This window comes from Salvelinus fontinalis, chromosome 26, assembly GCF_029448725.1.
Source record: "Salvelinus fontinalis isolate EN_2023a chromosome 26, ASM2944872v1, whole genome shotgun sequence".
Classification (NCBI taxonomy): Eukaryota; Metazoa; Chordata; class Actinopteri; order Salmoniformes; family Salmonidae; genus Salvelinus; species Salvelinus fontinalis.
The window spans coordinates 40947609-40964083 of NC_074690.1; the positions used below are offsets into that span (position 1 = coordinate 40947609).

A 16475-nucleotide genomic window follows, 5' to 3' on the forward strand; every position below is an offset into this window, starting at 1 on the left:
TTTCATCCCAAAATAACTGGACAGCAAGCACAGTTGGAGAAGAGAGGAGGAGTCTGGAGTGTGTTCCATGTCTTCTAACGTTAATGCAGTGTCCCTGCCTGCATGCTTTGCTCCAGAGAACAGGACGTCCTTCCTGTGGGTCGGGGTTCATCCCAACAGTCTAAACTGGCTTCATCTCCTCATCTCCTTTACTTCATCTGCACTAATCTGGAGACATGGGGTGGATGAAAGCAGTACAGTATGTTGGGGAAAAATGTCTTGTTGGGATCTACTTTCATCTATCCTGGGTTGTTAAATTAGTGCAGATGTAGGGAAGAAGACGAGGAAAGGAAGCCACTTTAGAGTATTGAGATTGTTCTTGCTGGATTCCATGGAGGACATGGATTCCTAAGGACTCCTCCTGATATGACCACACATGAGGCTAGAAATAGAACATCAAAAAATGTAGACTATTATCAGCTACGTTTTTATCTCAACAAGGCTTTTTTAATCCAACTTCAATGAACGGTACCCTGAACCACAAACATCTATATCAGTTATGCATCTATGAATAGCATTTTCTTTGCGTGTATTATACTGTATTATGAAGGTAATATTTTCAATATATTACAAATGCACATAACTTGAACCGCAAACGTGTCATGCTTTTTCCTTGTTTACGTCTCTCTCACACCTCTCTGCAGTATGAGATCCAAAGCTCAAGAAAACGATTGGTCAGGTTATATACAGATTAGAGTTGTAGCAATGGGTGTTGAAGGATAATAATATCCTGAATAAGATCCAAGTGACCCACAGAGAGGGAGCTTGTGATTCATGCTGAGATTGAGACTGTGGTGGTGGTGGTGGGGGTGAATTTCTCTGCAACAACATTCAACATTATACCCTGACCACAAATAACACCCTTTCTCCTCTGCTCTGCTCTGCTGTCTCTCTCAACCAGTGATGAGAGAGAGAGAGAGAGAGAGACAGAGAGAGAGAGAGAGAGAGAGAGAGAGAGATCCGTATCAGGAGAGAGAGGATGATGGATTTCGGAGAGGAAGGGATGAAATAAGTGGGTGGAGGAAGGATATTTGCACTTGCTGAAAAGAGAGGATGGACTGAGTGAGTGGGTGGATGGAGGGAGGCAGGTGTGCCGGGAACGGTCTGACGCAGTCTGGCTGAAGCGAGTGGATGGGGCGGTGCTATATTTAGCAACCGATGTGACAGGTTCTGGCTGCTTTTCTCTGCCTGTCTACGTCACTGATTCTACGCTGGCCCTCTGGGTGCTACCCATGTGACAGGTGATGCTGTTCTTTATCAATGAGGAGACTGGACCAGAATACTAAGCAGAGGAGAAGAGACCAAATGCTTTGGACAGTACAGGATAAAATAACTTAGAATACAAATGTTAATATACTGTTGAATGAAATTGAAAAAACTATTATAGAATATTGTGGAGTTGCTAATTATTACATTCCAGATCTGTAAAATGTTTGGACTTTTGTGCATGAATGGTAGGCTTTTATAGTCATCATGTTGATAGCACAATGCAACGCATAAACATAAGTGTGTGAGGAAATCTCCTACATATCACACACATAGCACTCTAACATGAGCCCATTCTTCTCAAATAAAATCCATACTTCTTTTTCGATATAAATCATAGTTTGTGTTAGGGCTGTCTCTCTCCTCATCCTCGGACGAGGTGAGGAGAGAAGGATCTTCAGACCAAAATGCAGCTTGAGGGAAATAAGCCATCTTTTTATTTATAACGATGATGGCAACACGAAAAACAAAACACTTTCAAAAATACAAAACAAGAAAACGATGTAGACGAAACCTGAACATAAACTTACATAACTACACGTAACACGGACAGGAAACATACTACATCGAAACGAAACGAAAACGAACAACCGAAACAATCCCGTATGGTGTAACATTGGCACAGAAACAGGAGACAATCACCCACAAACAAACAGTGAGAACACCCTACCTAAATATGACTCTTAATTAGAGGATAACGCAAAAACACCTGCCTCTAATTAAGAGCCATACCAGGCAACCAAAACCAACATAGAAACAGATAACATAGACTGCCCACCCAAAACTAACGCCCTGACCAATTACACATACAAAAACAACATAAAACTGGTCAGGACCGTTACAGTTTGTATATGTCAAGCATAAAAAGCAGGCGACATTCTTCCTTTTCTGATTTACATCACCATCTTTATGAATGGTATGGTGCTTGGAGGTACAAGAACAGGGATGGGTCATGTCCATAAGTGGGATGTAAGTATATAGAGCTGGCAAGACCGTGCTGCCCAACACTAGGCTCTCGGGTCATATTGATTGGCTAGTATGAACAGTAGGAGGATTTAACAGTAATCAAATACAGATGCTTCTACCTGCAGTTCAGTGGATGTGCGGGTTTGAGTCTGAGGAAGACAGAACAGCCATATGGTGGTCTATTGTGGTTATCTATCTTCAGTTAGAAGCTTCGAAAAAAACGTATTGATGTACTTGGCTCAATTGACAAACAAAGAAAAAGAAGATATAAAATCGAACTATTTTATATTTCGGCAGAAGTGTATTGGAGTTGTGTGGGTCAGTTCCAAAGAGTCTACATTTTGACAAGAGGACACTAGCTACTCTCTCTCATACGACCCAAATAAAGGGCTAGAATCATTCCCAAGCATTCCATTACCGTCCGACCTCCAGAACGTAGCCCAGCGAATGGACGATCATCAACCCGGCACACAGAGCTTCATTCCCCGTGAGGCTCCAGTCTGCGCATCGGTACCTACTAAACCGCCCATGCGCTTGTCCATAAGCTCGACCACCGGGAGCCGCTTCGAGCTCTCTGCCCATCCGGGAGAGACGGTGGAGGTGGTGAGAAGACGACTTTCGCAAAAGCTCAGAGTGTCGAAGGAAAGATTCGTCTTGCTGCATAAGGAAGCGTGAGTAGCCTAACACATAACTGTATACAGCATAATGTAGGTGGGTACACATTTGGTATAATTTCTTAGAAAATCATTTTGAGGACCGCATAAATGGTTGCAATGTCATGTGAACTATTTCATTTCTGGTGCCTATAACTCCATTGTAAAACAGGCCTAAATATCATACATGAAATGCATTTCTGGGAATGCGTTCCTTGCTAAATATAATTTGAATCTCTCGTGTGAGCAAAAGACCAAGAATGAATTAATAAAAACTCTCAAATGTTACCATACATCATTATGTAGTAAATATCATGTCCTCTTACATGTCCACAGGTGCTTGAGTATAGGGGAAACTCCAGAACCTGGGTGTAGTTGATGGGAGTAAACTGATGCTGGTCCCAACTATTGAAGCAGGCTTATTGGTGAGTTATGTAATGTACAGTCCACATAATGGTATTAAATGTTAACACCAGGTATAGAGGAAACATGTCCGTAATGTTATGTATACAGCTTCATAAGGTCAGTAGATCATAAGGTCTGGAACCTTATGGCACAGGTGTATATTACTACTTCTGCTCTGGCTGTTCCCCCTGAACCACAGAACAGAACCATGTGTCAGAAAAATCACCAGATTTGCTGTATTTGCCAGAGTTCAGGCCTATTCATACAGTAGTTTATTCTAGCAACATTCATATGCATATGTGATCTTACAAAAATGTAAATTAGACCTACAGTATATACAGTGCATTCGGAAAGTATTCAGACCCCTTTACTTTTTCCACATTTACGTTACAGCCTTATTCTAAAATGGATTAAATCGTTTTCCCCCCTCATCAATCTACACGCAATACACCATGATGACAAAGCAAAAACAGATTTTTAGTAATTTGTGAAAATGTATAAAAAATCAACAACTGAAATATCACATTTACATAACTATTCAGACCCTTTACTCAGTACTTTGTTGAAGCACCTTTGGCAGCGATTAGAGCCTTGAGTCTTCTTGGATATGACGCTACAAGCTTAGCAAACTTGTATTTGGGGAGTTTCTCCCATTCTTCTCTGCAGATCCTCTCAAGCTCTGTCAGGTTGGATGGGGAGCGTCGCTGCACAGCTATTTTCAGTTATCTCCAGAGATGTTTGATTGGGTTCATGTCTGGGCTCTGGCTGGGCCGCTCATGGACATTCAGAGAGTTGTCCCGAAGCCACCCCTACGTTGTCTTGGCTGTGTGCTTAGGGTCGTTGACCAGTTGGAAGGTGAACTTTCACCCAGGTCTGAGGTCCCGAGCGCTCTGAAGCAAGTTTTCGTCAAGGATCTCTCTATACTTTGCTCCGTTCATCTGTCCCTTTATCCTGACTAGTCTCCCAGTGCCTGCCTTTGAAAAACATAAACACAGCATGATGCTGCCACCACCATGCTTCACTGTAGGGATGGTGCCAGGTTTTCTCCGGATGTGATGCTTGGCATTCAGGCCAAAGAGTTCAATCTTGGTTTGATCAGGTCTGAGAGTCCTTTAGGTGTCTTTTGGCAAACTCCAAGCGGGCTGTCATGTGCCTTTTACGGAGGATTGGCTTCCATCTGGCCACTCTACCATAAAGGCCTAATTGGTGGAGTGCTGCAGAGATGGTTGTCCTTCTGGAATGTTCTCCCATCTCCACAGAGGAACTCTGAAGCTCTGTCAGAGTGACCATTGGTTTCTTGGTCACCTCCCTGACCAAGACCTTCAATTCTGCAGAAATTTCTTGGTACCCTTCCCAAGATCCTTGCCTTGACACAATCCTGTCTCGGAGCTCTACAGACAATTCCTTCAACCTCATTGCTTGGTGTTTTCTCTGACATGCACTGTCAACAGTTGGACCTTATATAGACAGGTGTGTGCCTTTCCAAAGTGTAAAAAAAAAAGTTTTTGCTTTGTCATTTTGGGGTATTGTGTGTAGATTGATGAGGATTGTTTTTATTTAATCCATTTTAGAACAAGGCTGTAAGATAACAAAATGTAGAAAAAGGGAAGGGGTCTGAATACTTTCCGAATGCACTGTATATACTGTCGTTCTAATTTCTATTTTTGTGTTCCTTTGCTTTCTTAGACCCAACCATCCGGAACAGAGCAGACCATAATGCAAGCTTTGGAGAGTTTAACTGAAACTCAGGTAGGGCTCTGATCTTTCAGTGGATTTTGTGTCATAAGATGGTTGTGTAAATACGCAGTAGATGTGATTGAAAGCTATGTAAATAAGCAGCAGATGTGATTGAAAGCTATGTTAATAAGAAGCATTTTCTTTCTGTCTTCATCTGAACCAGCTCATTACGAACGGGTTGCTTCATGAAACAGCGAGGTCATGTTTGTGTGCATGTGCGTTTGTGGTTGTGTGTCTGCATACAGATAGATGTAGGATCTTAATTTGATCACTCATTTGTTGCTGAAAATGTTCTTGTGCCGCAGGAAATGCAGATGAGCTTCGTGATTTACATAATTTCACTGAAAACCTGCACGATCACTATTACACTTTTCATGTAGCCTAATTTGGACCAGCTAATAGTCTAACCACCAATCAAGCAACATTATCGAATAAACGTTGAAATTCAGTTGCTGTAGATTTGTTTTGGTATGACAATACAGGTCAAATTAAGATCATAGATCTGTATGTGTATGTGAGCGAGTGACTCAACCCTGACAAAGAACAGTTTTCTAAGAAATGGCTAGGTAGTTTTCACTATGGTCTTACCTCTCTCTCTCACTCTCTTTATCTCTAAAAACAATCAGACATTAACAGTAAACATTGCCCACACTACATTTTTACAGAAAATAAGTACAGAATGATGGGGGTGGGGACAAATACTATGCATAGTCACTTTAATAACTCTACCTACATGTACATACTACCTCAATTAACCGGTGCCTCCACACATTGACTCTGTATCGGTAACCCCCTGTATATAGTCTCGCTATTGTTATTATTTCACTACTTTAATTACTTGTTACTTTTATCTCTTATTCTTATTTGTATTTTTTGAAACGGCATTGTTGATTAGGGGCTCGTAAGTAAGCATTTCACTGTAAGGTGTACACCTGTTGTATTCGGCGCATGTGACTAATAACATATGATTTGATTTGAAATAGGCATATAAAGGTTATATTTACATTGGTGTTTCTGACTCACTGGTTGACCTTTTCTTGTGGCAGCAGGTCACAAATTGTGCTGCTGGGATTGCACAATGTGGTATTTCGCCTAACAGATATGGGAGTTTGTCAAAATTTGATTTGTGTTCGAAATCTTTGTGCGTTTGTGTAATTTTAGGGAAATATATGTCTCTTGTACGGTGATACATTTGGCAGGAGATTAGATGAAAGTGCAGCTCTGTTTCCACCTGATCTCTCTCTCTCTCTCTGATCAATGTAATGTGCGCTTGTGTGTTTACAAAGAATTTCAAACCGTTTTATCTGGGCCCATTTGATACAATGAACAACATTTTTGCTCCCCACATATCAGATATTACAATGGATAGGTGAGTGGTTCAGCAGGACTATTATCTGTTGTGTCGTGACTACCGTCTTTAGGCTTGATGGCCTCTTTCTTACTGAAGTGGTCTGCTTCGTGTCTAGGCTGTTCTAAATAGGTACACCAGACTGAGAATAACAACTAAACCTCCGTTCTAACGCCTTTGTGTCTACAGCAAGGAGTTAAGTTCTCAGTAAATAGCCCTGATAGTCTGGGGCCATTACAATAGTGAGACGGTACATGTATTAACAATCCTTTTAATTATTAGATCCTGTTTAGACTCACTAAACTTGTCACTAGATTTGTTTTGTTTTAGCTTATTACAGCTTGGATCAATCAGGATCCTTCTAATGGAGAAATGCAGAAAACAAATGAGTGCTGTAAAATTATTAACCGAGCCATTCCTCCCTCTCTGTCTCTGCAGGTCAGTGATTTCCTGTCTGGCCGTTCACCCCTGACCCTTTCCCTCGGGGTCGGTGATCACGTGATGTTTGTCCATTTACAACTGGCCCCCCAGAATGTTAATGGGCAGCAGCAGAGACACCTCATTGCCCGGAGCGCGGGCATAGCTGGGGTTGAACAGGTGCATCCTGTGAAGTGTGGATCCACCAGGTTCCCCAGGGCCCCTAAGCCATAAAATCAGCCACGGGTGCTTTCAGGCACTTAAGATGGTTCAATTGTTTAGTCTATTCAGCCCCCAGGGCAACCTTGATATAAGGTTTTGGAACAAGGCACGGAAGGATGAAGCAACGAACAGATAAGGAAGAGTATATTGTATATACCTGCTTTCCCTCTGGAGGGGACAGATTATTAGGAACCGTTCAGAAGTGTCGCTTTGGTCTCCCTGTGCACAGTTTTGTCTAATTAAACTAAAATATACTGTAGAAGCGGTTTGCATTATCTTTCGCATCCAGCATTTCTCCACACCTTGACCAGTTTTCAATTCCTAACAATACTTCAAAGCCTGATCCTGTTAGTAAGGCAGGGAATCATTTTTCAATCTAATGTAGTTACAGATTTATTGTAATATTATGAAATGATAGGTAGCCTATTGATATAGCAATTGTACAGGCTCTCTTATGACTAGAGAGGGAGTATCTAATATGCAACCCTTTCACTCACTTTTTCACAGGGTGACTGCAGTGTGGCTGGTACTCCCACCTCTAAGAAACCAGCTGCCGGGGAACCAGGTGCTGTCATAGAGAGCTTTGTGAGCCATGCCCCAGGAGTCTTCTCAGGAACCTTCTCAGGCACTCTACACGCAGCCGGTCAGGACAGAACCACATCATCCAGGCAAGGCATCAACACCATCCTCCAGATCCTCAATGACCTGCTTAGTGCTACTCGCCACCACCAGGGGGCTCCACTGTCCCTCTCCCAGCTCCGCTGCCCTCCTCCCAGCACTCCAACCAGCAGCACCCAGAGTACCCCCACCTCGCCCTCCCCACCGCCCTCACCTCTCACCCCGGATCCCGTCACCACTGCTACCTCAGGACCACTTATGGACCACGACAGCCAGGGACAGCGCCGCTCATATAAACCTACTGGTGAGTTGAGGTTCCACAGAATAACCAAAACCTGTGGGGGGGCTGTGTGTAGCTATTCATTTTAAGCTGACCCTCTTGGTTGAGGAAGATAAACAAAAGTGCAACATTATTCAGAGCCAAAGGATGTTTTAGGTTTTGTTATACAACGGGTGGGTCTAATCCTGAATGCTGATTGGTTAAAACCACATTCCAGCCGGTGTCTATTCCACAAGTTACCACAAGTTAATAAGGAATGTGAACCTATGCACTTTGGAACTTGAGAATATGCTGTTTAAAATGGCGTCGCTTGAGGATCAAGACAGCCGCAATAACGTGAGGGTCATGGGGATTGCTACAAACCGGGAGGGAGGTGATGCAATTGCTTTCCTGCAAGAAATCCTTCCGAAATGGATTCCGTCACTTGGTACTACTCCGATTCAAATGGAAAGGGTCCACAGGATCTACAACCAAAATGCAAAGAAGGACAACCTATAGACCATGGTCTTGAAGGTTCTCAGATACCAAGAGCGCAACGCTATTCTACAAGGGTGAAGCATGAAGCAAGAAAGAATGTGCCAATCCAAGAAGCCCAGGAGAACCATACGTTTTTATACGGACTACTGTTCATTCACAATTCAGCGAAGGAAAGCATTGTTCATATCCTCTTTTCTGATCTTTCCCGCCACCCCGCGACTTACTTTCAGCGGTGAGCAGCTCTCCTTCCCCTTGGCAAAAGAGGCAGAGGAATTTCGGAGATGTCTCTCCTGGCGACAGGTCTACACTCCACGCCTAAACTACTGTCGCCAGATTGGCTGCACAGCTTCACAAGATTTACTACATGATTCCATGTGTGTTATTTAATAGTTTTGATGTCTTCGCTATTATTCTACAATGTAGAAAATAGTACAAATAAAGAAAAACCCTGAAATGAGTAGGTGTGTCCAAACTTTTGACTGGTACTGTATATACATCTTCAATACAGTTTGAGCCAGACAAATGCAAGCAGTTTTTAGATAATCTTGATATGCCCGTATTGGATGAGAAGCAATCTGCGGATCTGGGCCAACCCATCTCATTAGAGGAACTGTAGGCAGCACTGAAAGGTGCTAAAAAGGGTAAATCACCTGGCCCGGATGGTATTCCACCTGAAATGATACTGCATTTTTGGGGCATTTTAGGACTAGTATTATTGGTGTCAATTCTTTCGGCCATCGACAAGTTTTTTTTTTCATGAGCATACTAACTCTGCTCTAAATCTCTCTACTGCCAAAGAAAGGGAAAGATCACACAGATTGTGCAAATTATCGTCCCATATCTTTAATTAATTCTGACCAAAAATTGTATTCGAAAGTATTGGCGTTACAGATGGAAAAGTATCTGGATAAGTTGATTCACATGGACCAGTCAGGTTTTATGAAAGGTCGCCTTGCAGCTGACAATGACCATCGATTAATGCAGGTAATACATGACACACAACAGCTGGACACACCGGGTGCTGTGCTGTCTCTAGATGCCGAGAAGGCTTTTGACAGGCTTGAATGGCAGAACTTGTGTGCTGTCTTGGAGAAATTTGGTTTGGGAAATAATTTTAGCGATATGGTTTGTGTGTTATATGCTAACCCTGTTGCTATGGTTTCTACTAATGGCATACACTCAAGTCCATTCCCTGTTTTTCGGGGATGTAGACAAGGAGACGGCCTATCCCCAACGTTATTAATTTTGTTGCTAGAGCCTTTAGCTCAACATCTAAGGCAGAATGTAGTTGCTTCTCCTATACTGATTAAATCATCCTCTCATATCATATGCGGATGATATTCTCATATATATGACAGATATTCAGAATTCAATCTCATCTTTATTATCCACTTGAAGAATTCAAATTGCTGTCCGGGTATAAGATACATTGGACAAAATCAGCATTAATGTTACTGAATGAAGCAGCCAAGAAAGTTTCACTTCCACCAACAATTCCTATGAAAACACATCTCACTTATTTGGGGTATTAGTATACAAACATCTCTGTATGATCTGGTGAAGTTTAATTATGAGAAAATGTACAAGGAGGTTGAACGAGACTGAACCGTTTGGGAGACGTTGCCTGCTTCTTTACGAACTAGGGTCGCTTCCATAAAGATGAATGTGTTGCCACGCATTCGTTTCCTGAGCATGATGATCCCACTCCCAGTAGGCTATTGGGGAATAGCCTACTGGGAATAGCCTCCACCAGTAGGCTATTGGGGAATCATTGATAAATGTATACGTAAATACCTTTGGAATGGCAAACATCCAAAGATTAGGTTTGAGGTGTTACAATGACAGAAGTGTAATGGTGGACTTGCATTAGCAAATGTTTGTATTTACCACCAATCTTTCCAGTTACGCCCATTTAGATCATGGTTTGATCAGTCTGCATCCGTCTCTTGGAGAACTATTGAGGAAGAACTTGTTTCATCTACTATATTGCAGGATGTGTTATTTTCTGGTGTATCTAATAAGAAATGCATGCTGTATTTTGGTCCTATTATGTCTAATACAATAGAGAATTTTGGGAAGGTTGAGAAGTGTCTAGGTGGTAACTGGAAATGGCATGTCCATACCCCTCTATGGCATAACAAGGCTATTACTTCCGGTAATAAACCTTTTGAGTCTAGACTCTAGAGCCGGGTCTGCAAAAGGGGTCAATAATCGATGGGATATATTCAACTCAAAGGGTCTTCATAGTTTTCAGGGACTTCGTCTTCATTTTGATTTGTACGGGTCGTCATTATTTCTATATCTTAGACTGTGGTCAGCGCTTTGTGCCTATGGGAGTCCCATTGGGTACAAGTTTGGGAAGGCACCCAGTGATAAAGTGGATTTTTACATTCCAGTCCAGAGATTCTGTGTCTGCTATTTATTCTCATCAACGATTAAAGCAGATCTTTCAATGGTTAAAGCATGGTTTGGCTGTCGATGATGAGGCTATTGATTGGGAGAATGTCTATTTATATTTCACTCATCAAAGAACCCAAACCATCAATTAATATTTTTTTTTACTTTGTCATGGATTGTACTGGCCACCACTTGTAAGATTTCATGCAAAACAGGCTCACCATACTGTGGCCTATGTCACCTCAATACACTTGGCACATACAAACACATGATATGGGATTGTCCTGAGGTTTATGAGTTTTGGAGGGAAGTGTCATATATTCTCTCTGACATGATTGATAAAACTGTACCCCTTGAACCAATTAGGCTGTTGCTTAACGATGATACATGTATGCAGCAGAATGAGAAACAGCAGCAAGTTTGGCTGGCTGGGTTAACTGCTACCAAAAACTTGTTGTGCAGCGCTGGTTGCCACCACATGACCTTCATATAAGGAAATGGCTCGCATACATTCAGGACATATTTTTATATTTATGATTGTGATCCAATAAAAAACAATTGTTCACAAAAAAACGTATAACTAAATGAAGTGCAGCTAGTTTGCAGTCTTTCCAGCTTCAGTTTGAAGTGATTGTGTTAACTGTGTTGTTGGCTAGCTCCTCTGAACAACAGTGTCCTGACGAGTGAACACGTTTTCTATGCCGGGCAAAACCGTGCCTCATTAGATCATTGTTATGGATGTTAACAATAAGTTAACATTGTTATGGTTATCCAAACAGCTTAAACAAATGCAACTGCAGCTACTTTGCTGTTATGCCGGCTGCACTTTTTGACGTGACTGTAAGTTAGCCGTAGTTGTCTAGCTAGCAGGCAAGGGATAAGAACGTTACCAGCCAGTATGGCAATTTAACATTTAGAACAAACGACTGGGTCGCATCCATAGATACAGAACAAAAAGACTCAACGACTGGGTCGCGTCTCTGGCAACCGAACCGATAGAACGACCGACCAGCCGGCTTGGGTAGCAACCCTAGATTTGTGTCGGGACTATATCTTGTGAAAGGATGAACTAGTATGAATAAATAAATCAAAATAATGTCAATCATTACTTGAATATGTTGGTAATCTGTTGTATAAAAGTGATTATGCCCTCGAAGCCGGTGTTTGGAGGATGCAGTATATTGGCACGGTTTGCAGATAACAACATCCGTACCAATATATACTCCAAACACCGGCTTCTCTGGAATTATCACTTAAGTATACCATGCAGTCTTCATTCAACTCCCTCTCTTCGTAAAACAACTAATGAACCAAATTAATGATATAGAGTCTCTTCATTGTCAAGGCTCAGGAGAAGACCCAGATGCAGACAGTTTTGAAGTAACAAAACTTTATTACAAAACAGTGGGGCAGGCAAACGACAGGCCAAAGGTAGGCAGAGGTCGGTAATCCAGAGCAGAGTCCGAAAGGTACAGAACGGCAGGCAGGCTCGGGGTCAGGCAGAGGTCACACAACCCTGGATTAATGACAAGGTACAGAACAGCAGGCAGACTCAGGGCAGGCAGAATGGTCAAAACCTGGGAAAACAGGAACTAGAGCATGACAGGAGCACGGGAAAACCGCTGGTAGGCTTGAGGAAACAAAACGAACTGGCAACAGACAAACAGAGAACACAGGTATAAATACACTGGGGATAATGGGGAAGATGGGCGACACCTGGAGGGGGGTGGAGACAAGCACAAAGGTAAAACAGATCAGGGTGTGACATTCATTCTCTTTTTTGAAAACATATGTAACACATATGCATTCAATAAATGTTCAGCATTACGTTTTTTTTCCTGTGGAGTATTCCCAGTCAATGGTTTGTCACCTAGTTCTTGTGTTATTTGTGGAAACCAGTCCAGCCTTCTTAATAAGCTAGGCCCACAATGGCTGCAGTGTTATGGTTCTGGATAGAATAGCCAAGTTTAGACAGAAACAGCCTCCCCGGGATAGACCCACAATGGCTGAGTTCTGGTTCTGATGAGTGTCCAAGTTTAGACAGGAGCGGCTGTGCAGCAGAGAGAACACTGGTTGTGAGGGTATGTTTGGAAAGGAAGAAATTGTTTCTATGCCCCCATTCATGAACTAGGGCTGTTAATATTCGCTCCCTCACAGTGTACGCATTCATTTGTTTCCCAGTCTGCAATTAATAAGAACATCCCCTGAGTGTGTGCGTGTGTGTGTGAGAGAGTTATGCTTGCGGGCAGTTAGACCATAGTGTGAATTACCTGTGTGTGTGTGTGTGTGTGTGTGTGTGTGTGTGTATGCGTGCTAATGTGTGCGCATGTGTTCACGTGTTTGTGGTTTTACATTTACATTTAAGTCATTTAGCAGACGCTCTTATCCAGAGCGACTTACAAGTACATACATTCATACTTTTTTGTACTGGCCCCCCGTGGGAAACGAACCCACAACCCTGGCGTTGCAAGCGCCATGCTCTACCAACTGAGCTACACGGGACTATATGAGTGTTTTGGGGCAGAGATAGAGCATGTACATAGCCCTCAGGGGTCAGTTAGTGACACAAACAGTCACGTACACATAGTAACAGGACCTTAACCTTTTCACCGGGATATGTGAACTAATATACCTTACCACCACCTTCTCACCCTACCACCGGAAGCATACTAATGAACATGTAATCATCTGGGTCACATTGTCAGGGAAACAGCACTGCTCAATTCTTAGACTTCAAATACATTCAATGTTCATGGTTCCATCCATCGAATTCTGTGTTCAGTGAACAATGCTAGGCTGATTACATGTGTGGTTCAATGTAAATGTATACACTTCCTGAGTTCCTGCCATAACATTCTTTCTCATGACTCTTCTTCCCCTTCCTCCCCCTCCTCTTTCCTCTCTTCTCCCTCTCCTTCCTCCTCTCTCTCAGCAGACCAGTGTTTCAGTCAGTCCAAGGAGAACCAGGCATTGCGCTGTAAACTGCAGCGTCTTCAGATATTGATGCACCAGAGACGCCTGCATAGGTGGGCACGCAGGGACACACGCACCTCACGCCCCTACTCTCCTCACCACCATCAGCCCTGGTCGCCTGGACGACGCAAAGCCAACACCAGGCGCCATAGCAACAGCAACATGTCCAGCAGGATAGCTCTTCCCTGGAGTTGCCATGGAAACCCGAGCTGCCCTCCGACCTTGTGATGGCATAGGAAAGAGAAAAAGAGTGAGAGGGAGAAAGTCCCAGTTGGTATTAGATAGAACCTTGCGGCCCTGCGCGCCTGTGGGGAAAACAATCTGTGGATACCTAGGTTACCCCATTGGCTCACAGTGAAAACTAGACTTTTTTCAAACGCAATTTTTTTGTTTTAGTCAATTATAAAACTATATTCAAAAATAGTAAAACATGTCTAAAGATGACTTTTCAACATTGCCAGCTCCAGTACATAGCCTACTTGGACACCGGGTCGCCACATTTCCCACTCTCCCATGCCGAATAGACTGAAGCCACAAGGCTCTTCTCGCAGGCTCTATTTCCCTATTTTTGACCTGGTTACATGTACATTGAACAACACATCAGCTCTGACGTGAAGGTCACTAATCTCTGTCGGCTGGGTAGTGAGACAGTGTGTGCGTAGCAGGACATTGTGTGCATCTGTTTGTGTGTATGTGTGTGCGTATGGTTGTGTGAATGAGAGGATCAAGTTGGTAATCTTTTCCGGGCAGAACGGCATGGTGGGAGGAGAAGCATAATTTCCAGGCATTCAAAACCATTTGTTTTTGAGACAGGGGTGTCACCACAGCTGTGTTGTATTCATTAGGTATGTCGTAGGTCATTTTCAAAGATGAATTATGATGCTTTCCAAGCTAATACATTTTTTACAAACATGACAATTATGACAATAACTGTGGCCATTTGCATGGCAATTAATTGTTACCCAAAATTCCATAATCGTCACAGCCGTATTCCGATGTCTTTTCTTGACAGCTTTTTTTTGCAACGTTTTGTGGTCACTCGAATGAGATCGGGAATCATATTTATGTCTTTGTGTATGTATGTTTTGAATAATATATGTTTTGTTTAATTGTCTTAAACTTTGTAGAATATGTTTCAAATTGTTTTTCTAAAGCAATACTTTTCAGTTTGTCTGTCAATGGAGTGGAATGTTTTAACTCTATATTTTTCTAGGAAATACATTATAAAGAAATTATTCTGAAAACAGTCAGTAGCTGGTATTGGTATTTTATTAGGATCCCATTAGCTTTATGCAGCAGCTACTTTTCCTGGGGTCCACACAGCATGAAACATAATACAGAGCATTAATAGACAAGATATGAGGGCACAGGGCGAGACCCAGATGCAGACACGAGAGGCAGATGGTTCGAGTCCCTGATATTTATTATAATCCAAGGGGCAGGCAAGAGAATGGTCGTGGACAGGCAAAAGATCAAAAACAAGGTCAGACTCCAGGAGGTACAGAGTGGCAGGTAGGCTCGAGGTCAGGTCAGACAGTATGGTCAGGCAGGCGGGTTCAGAGTCAAGGCAGGCAAGGGTTCAAACCGGGAGGACTAGCAAAAGAGAGATAAGAAAAAGCAGGGGCACGGAAAACCACGCTGGTTGACTTGACAAGACGAACTGGCAACAGACAAACAGGGAACACTGGAATAAATACCCAGGGACTAAATGGGGAAAATGGGTGACACCTGGAGGTGGGTGGAAACAATCACAAAGACAGGTGAAACAGATCATGGAGTGACACAAGAACAGCTCAAGGACAGAACTACATACATTTAGAAATGGCACACATAACCTACATGTCAATACATACACACAATATCTAGGTCAAATAGGGGAGAGGTGTTGTGCCATGAGGTGTTGCTTCATTCATTTTTTGAAACCAGGTTTGCTGTTTATTTGAGCAATATGAGATGGAAGGGAGTTCCAGGCAATAATGGCTCAATATAATACTGTACACGTTCTTGAATTTGTTCTGGATTTGGGAACTGTGAAAAGAGCCCAGGTAGCATGTCTGGTAGGGTAAGTGTGTGTGTCAGAGCTTTGTGTAAGTTGACAATGTTAACAAATTTGGAATTTAACACATTGTTTCTGATAAAAAGAAGAGATGATGCAGTCTTTCCTCAACTCTTAGCCAAGAGAGACTGGAATGCATAGTATTTACATTAGCCCTCTGATGACAATGAAGAGCAAAACGTGTCGCTCTGTTTCTGGGCCATCTGAAGCATTACTAGGGCTTTCTTTGCAGCCCTGACCACATGACTGGACAATAATCAAGATAAGGCCAAACTAGAGCCTGCAGGAGTTGCTTTTTGGAGTGGTGTCAAAAAAACAGAGCATATTTATATTATGAACAGACATCTCCCCATCTTTACAACCATTGAATCTATAGGTTTTGACCATGACAGTTTACAGCCACAGCATTCATTTTCAGGTTCAGCTAAGGTCTAGAGCTTAGGGAATTATGTCGAAATACAATGCTTTTATTTTGTAACTTTTTTTTAATAGGGTAGATCAGATTGTGGGTTCTATCAATGTAATTGTTTGCATCATTTACAATCCACCATATCTTTTTTCTTATTTTTCCCTAACCCCTACCTCGTCTCCCCTAATTGGAGTGAACTAATGGACAACAAT

General features: G+C 42.5%; 1 protein-coding gene across 1 annotated transcript; it reads left to right on the forward strand.

The window, feature by feature from the left end:
• The first annotated feature begins 1716 nt into the window (after positions 1–1716).
• On the forward strand, positions 1717–14358 carry LOC129824501 (midnolin-like). Its single transcript, XM_055884199.1, has 6 exons — positions 1717–2940; positions 3275–3349; positions 5016–5078; positions 6853–7011; positions 7561–7975; positions 13758–14358. Exons 1-6 carry the CDS (start codon positions 2719–2721, stop codon positions 14024–14026), a joined length of 1203 nt encoding a protein of 400 aa, XP_055740174.1. The 5' UTR covers positions 1717–2718; the 3' UTR covers positions 14027–14358.
• Positions 14359–16475: the final 2117 nt, after the last annotated feature.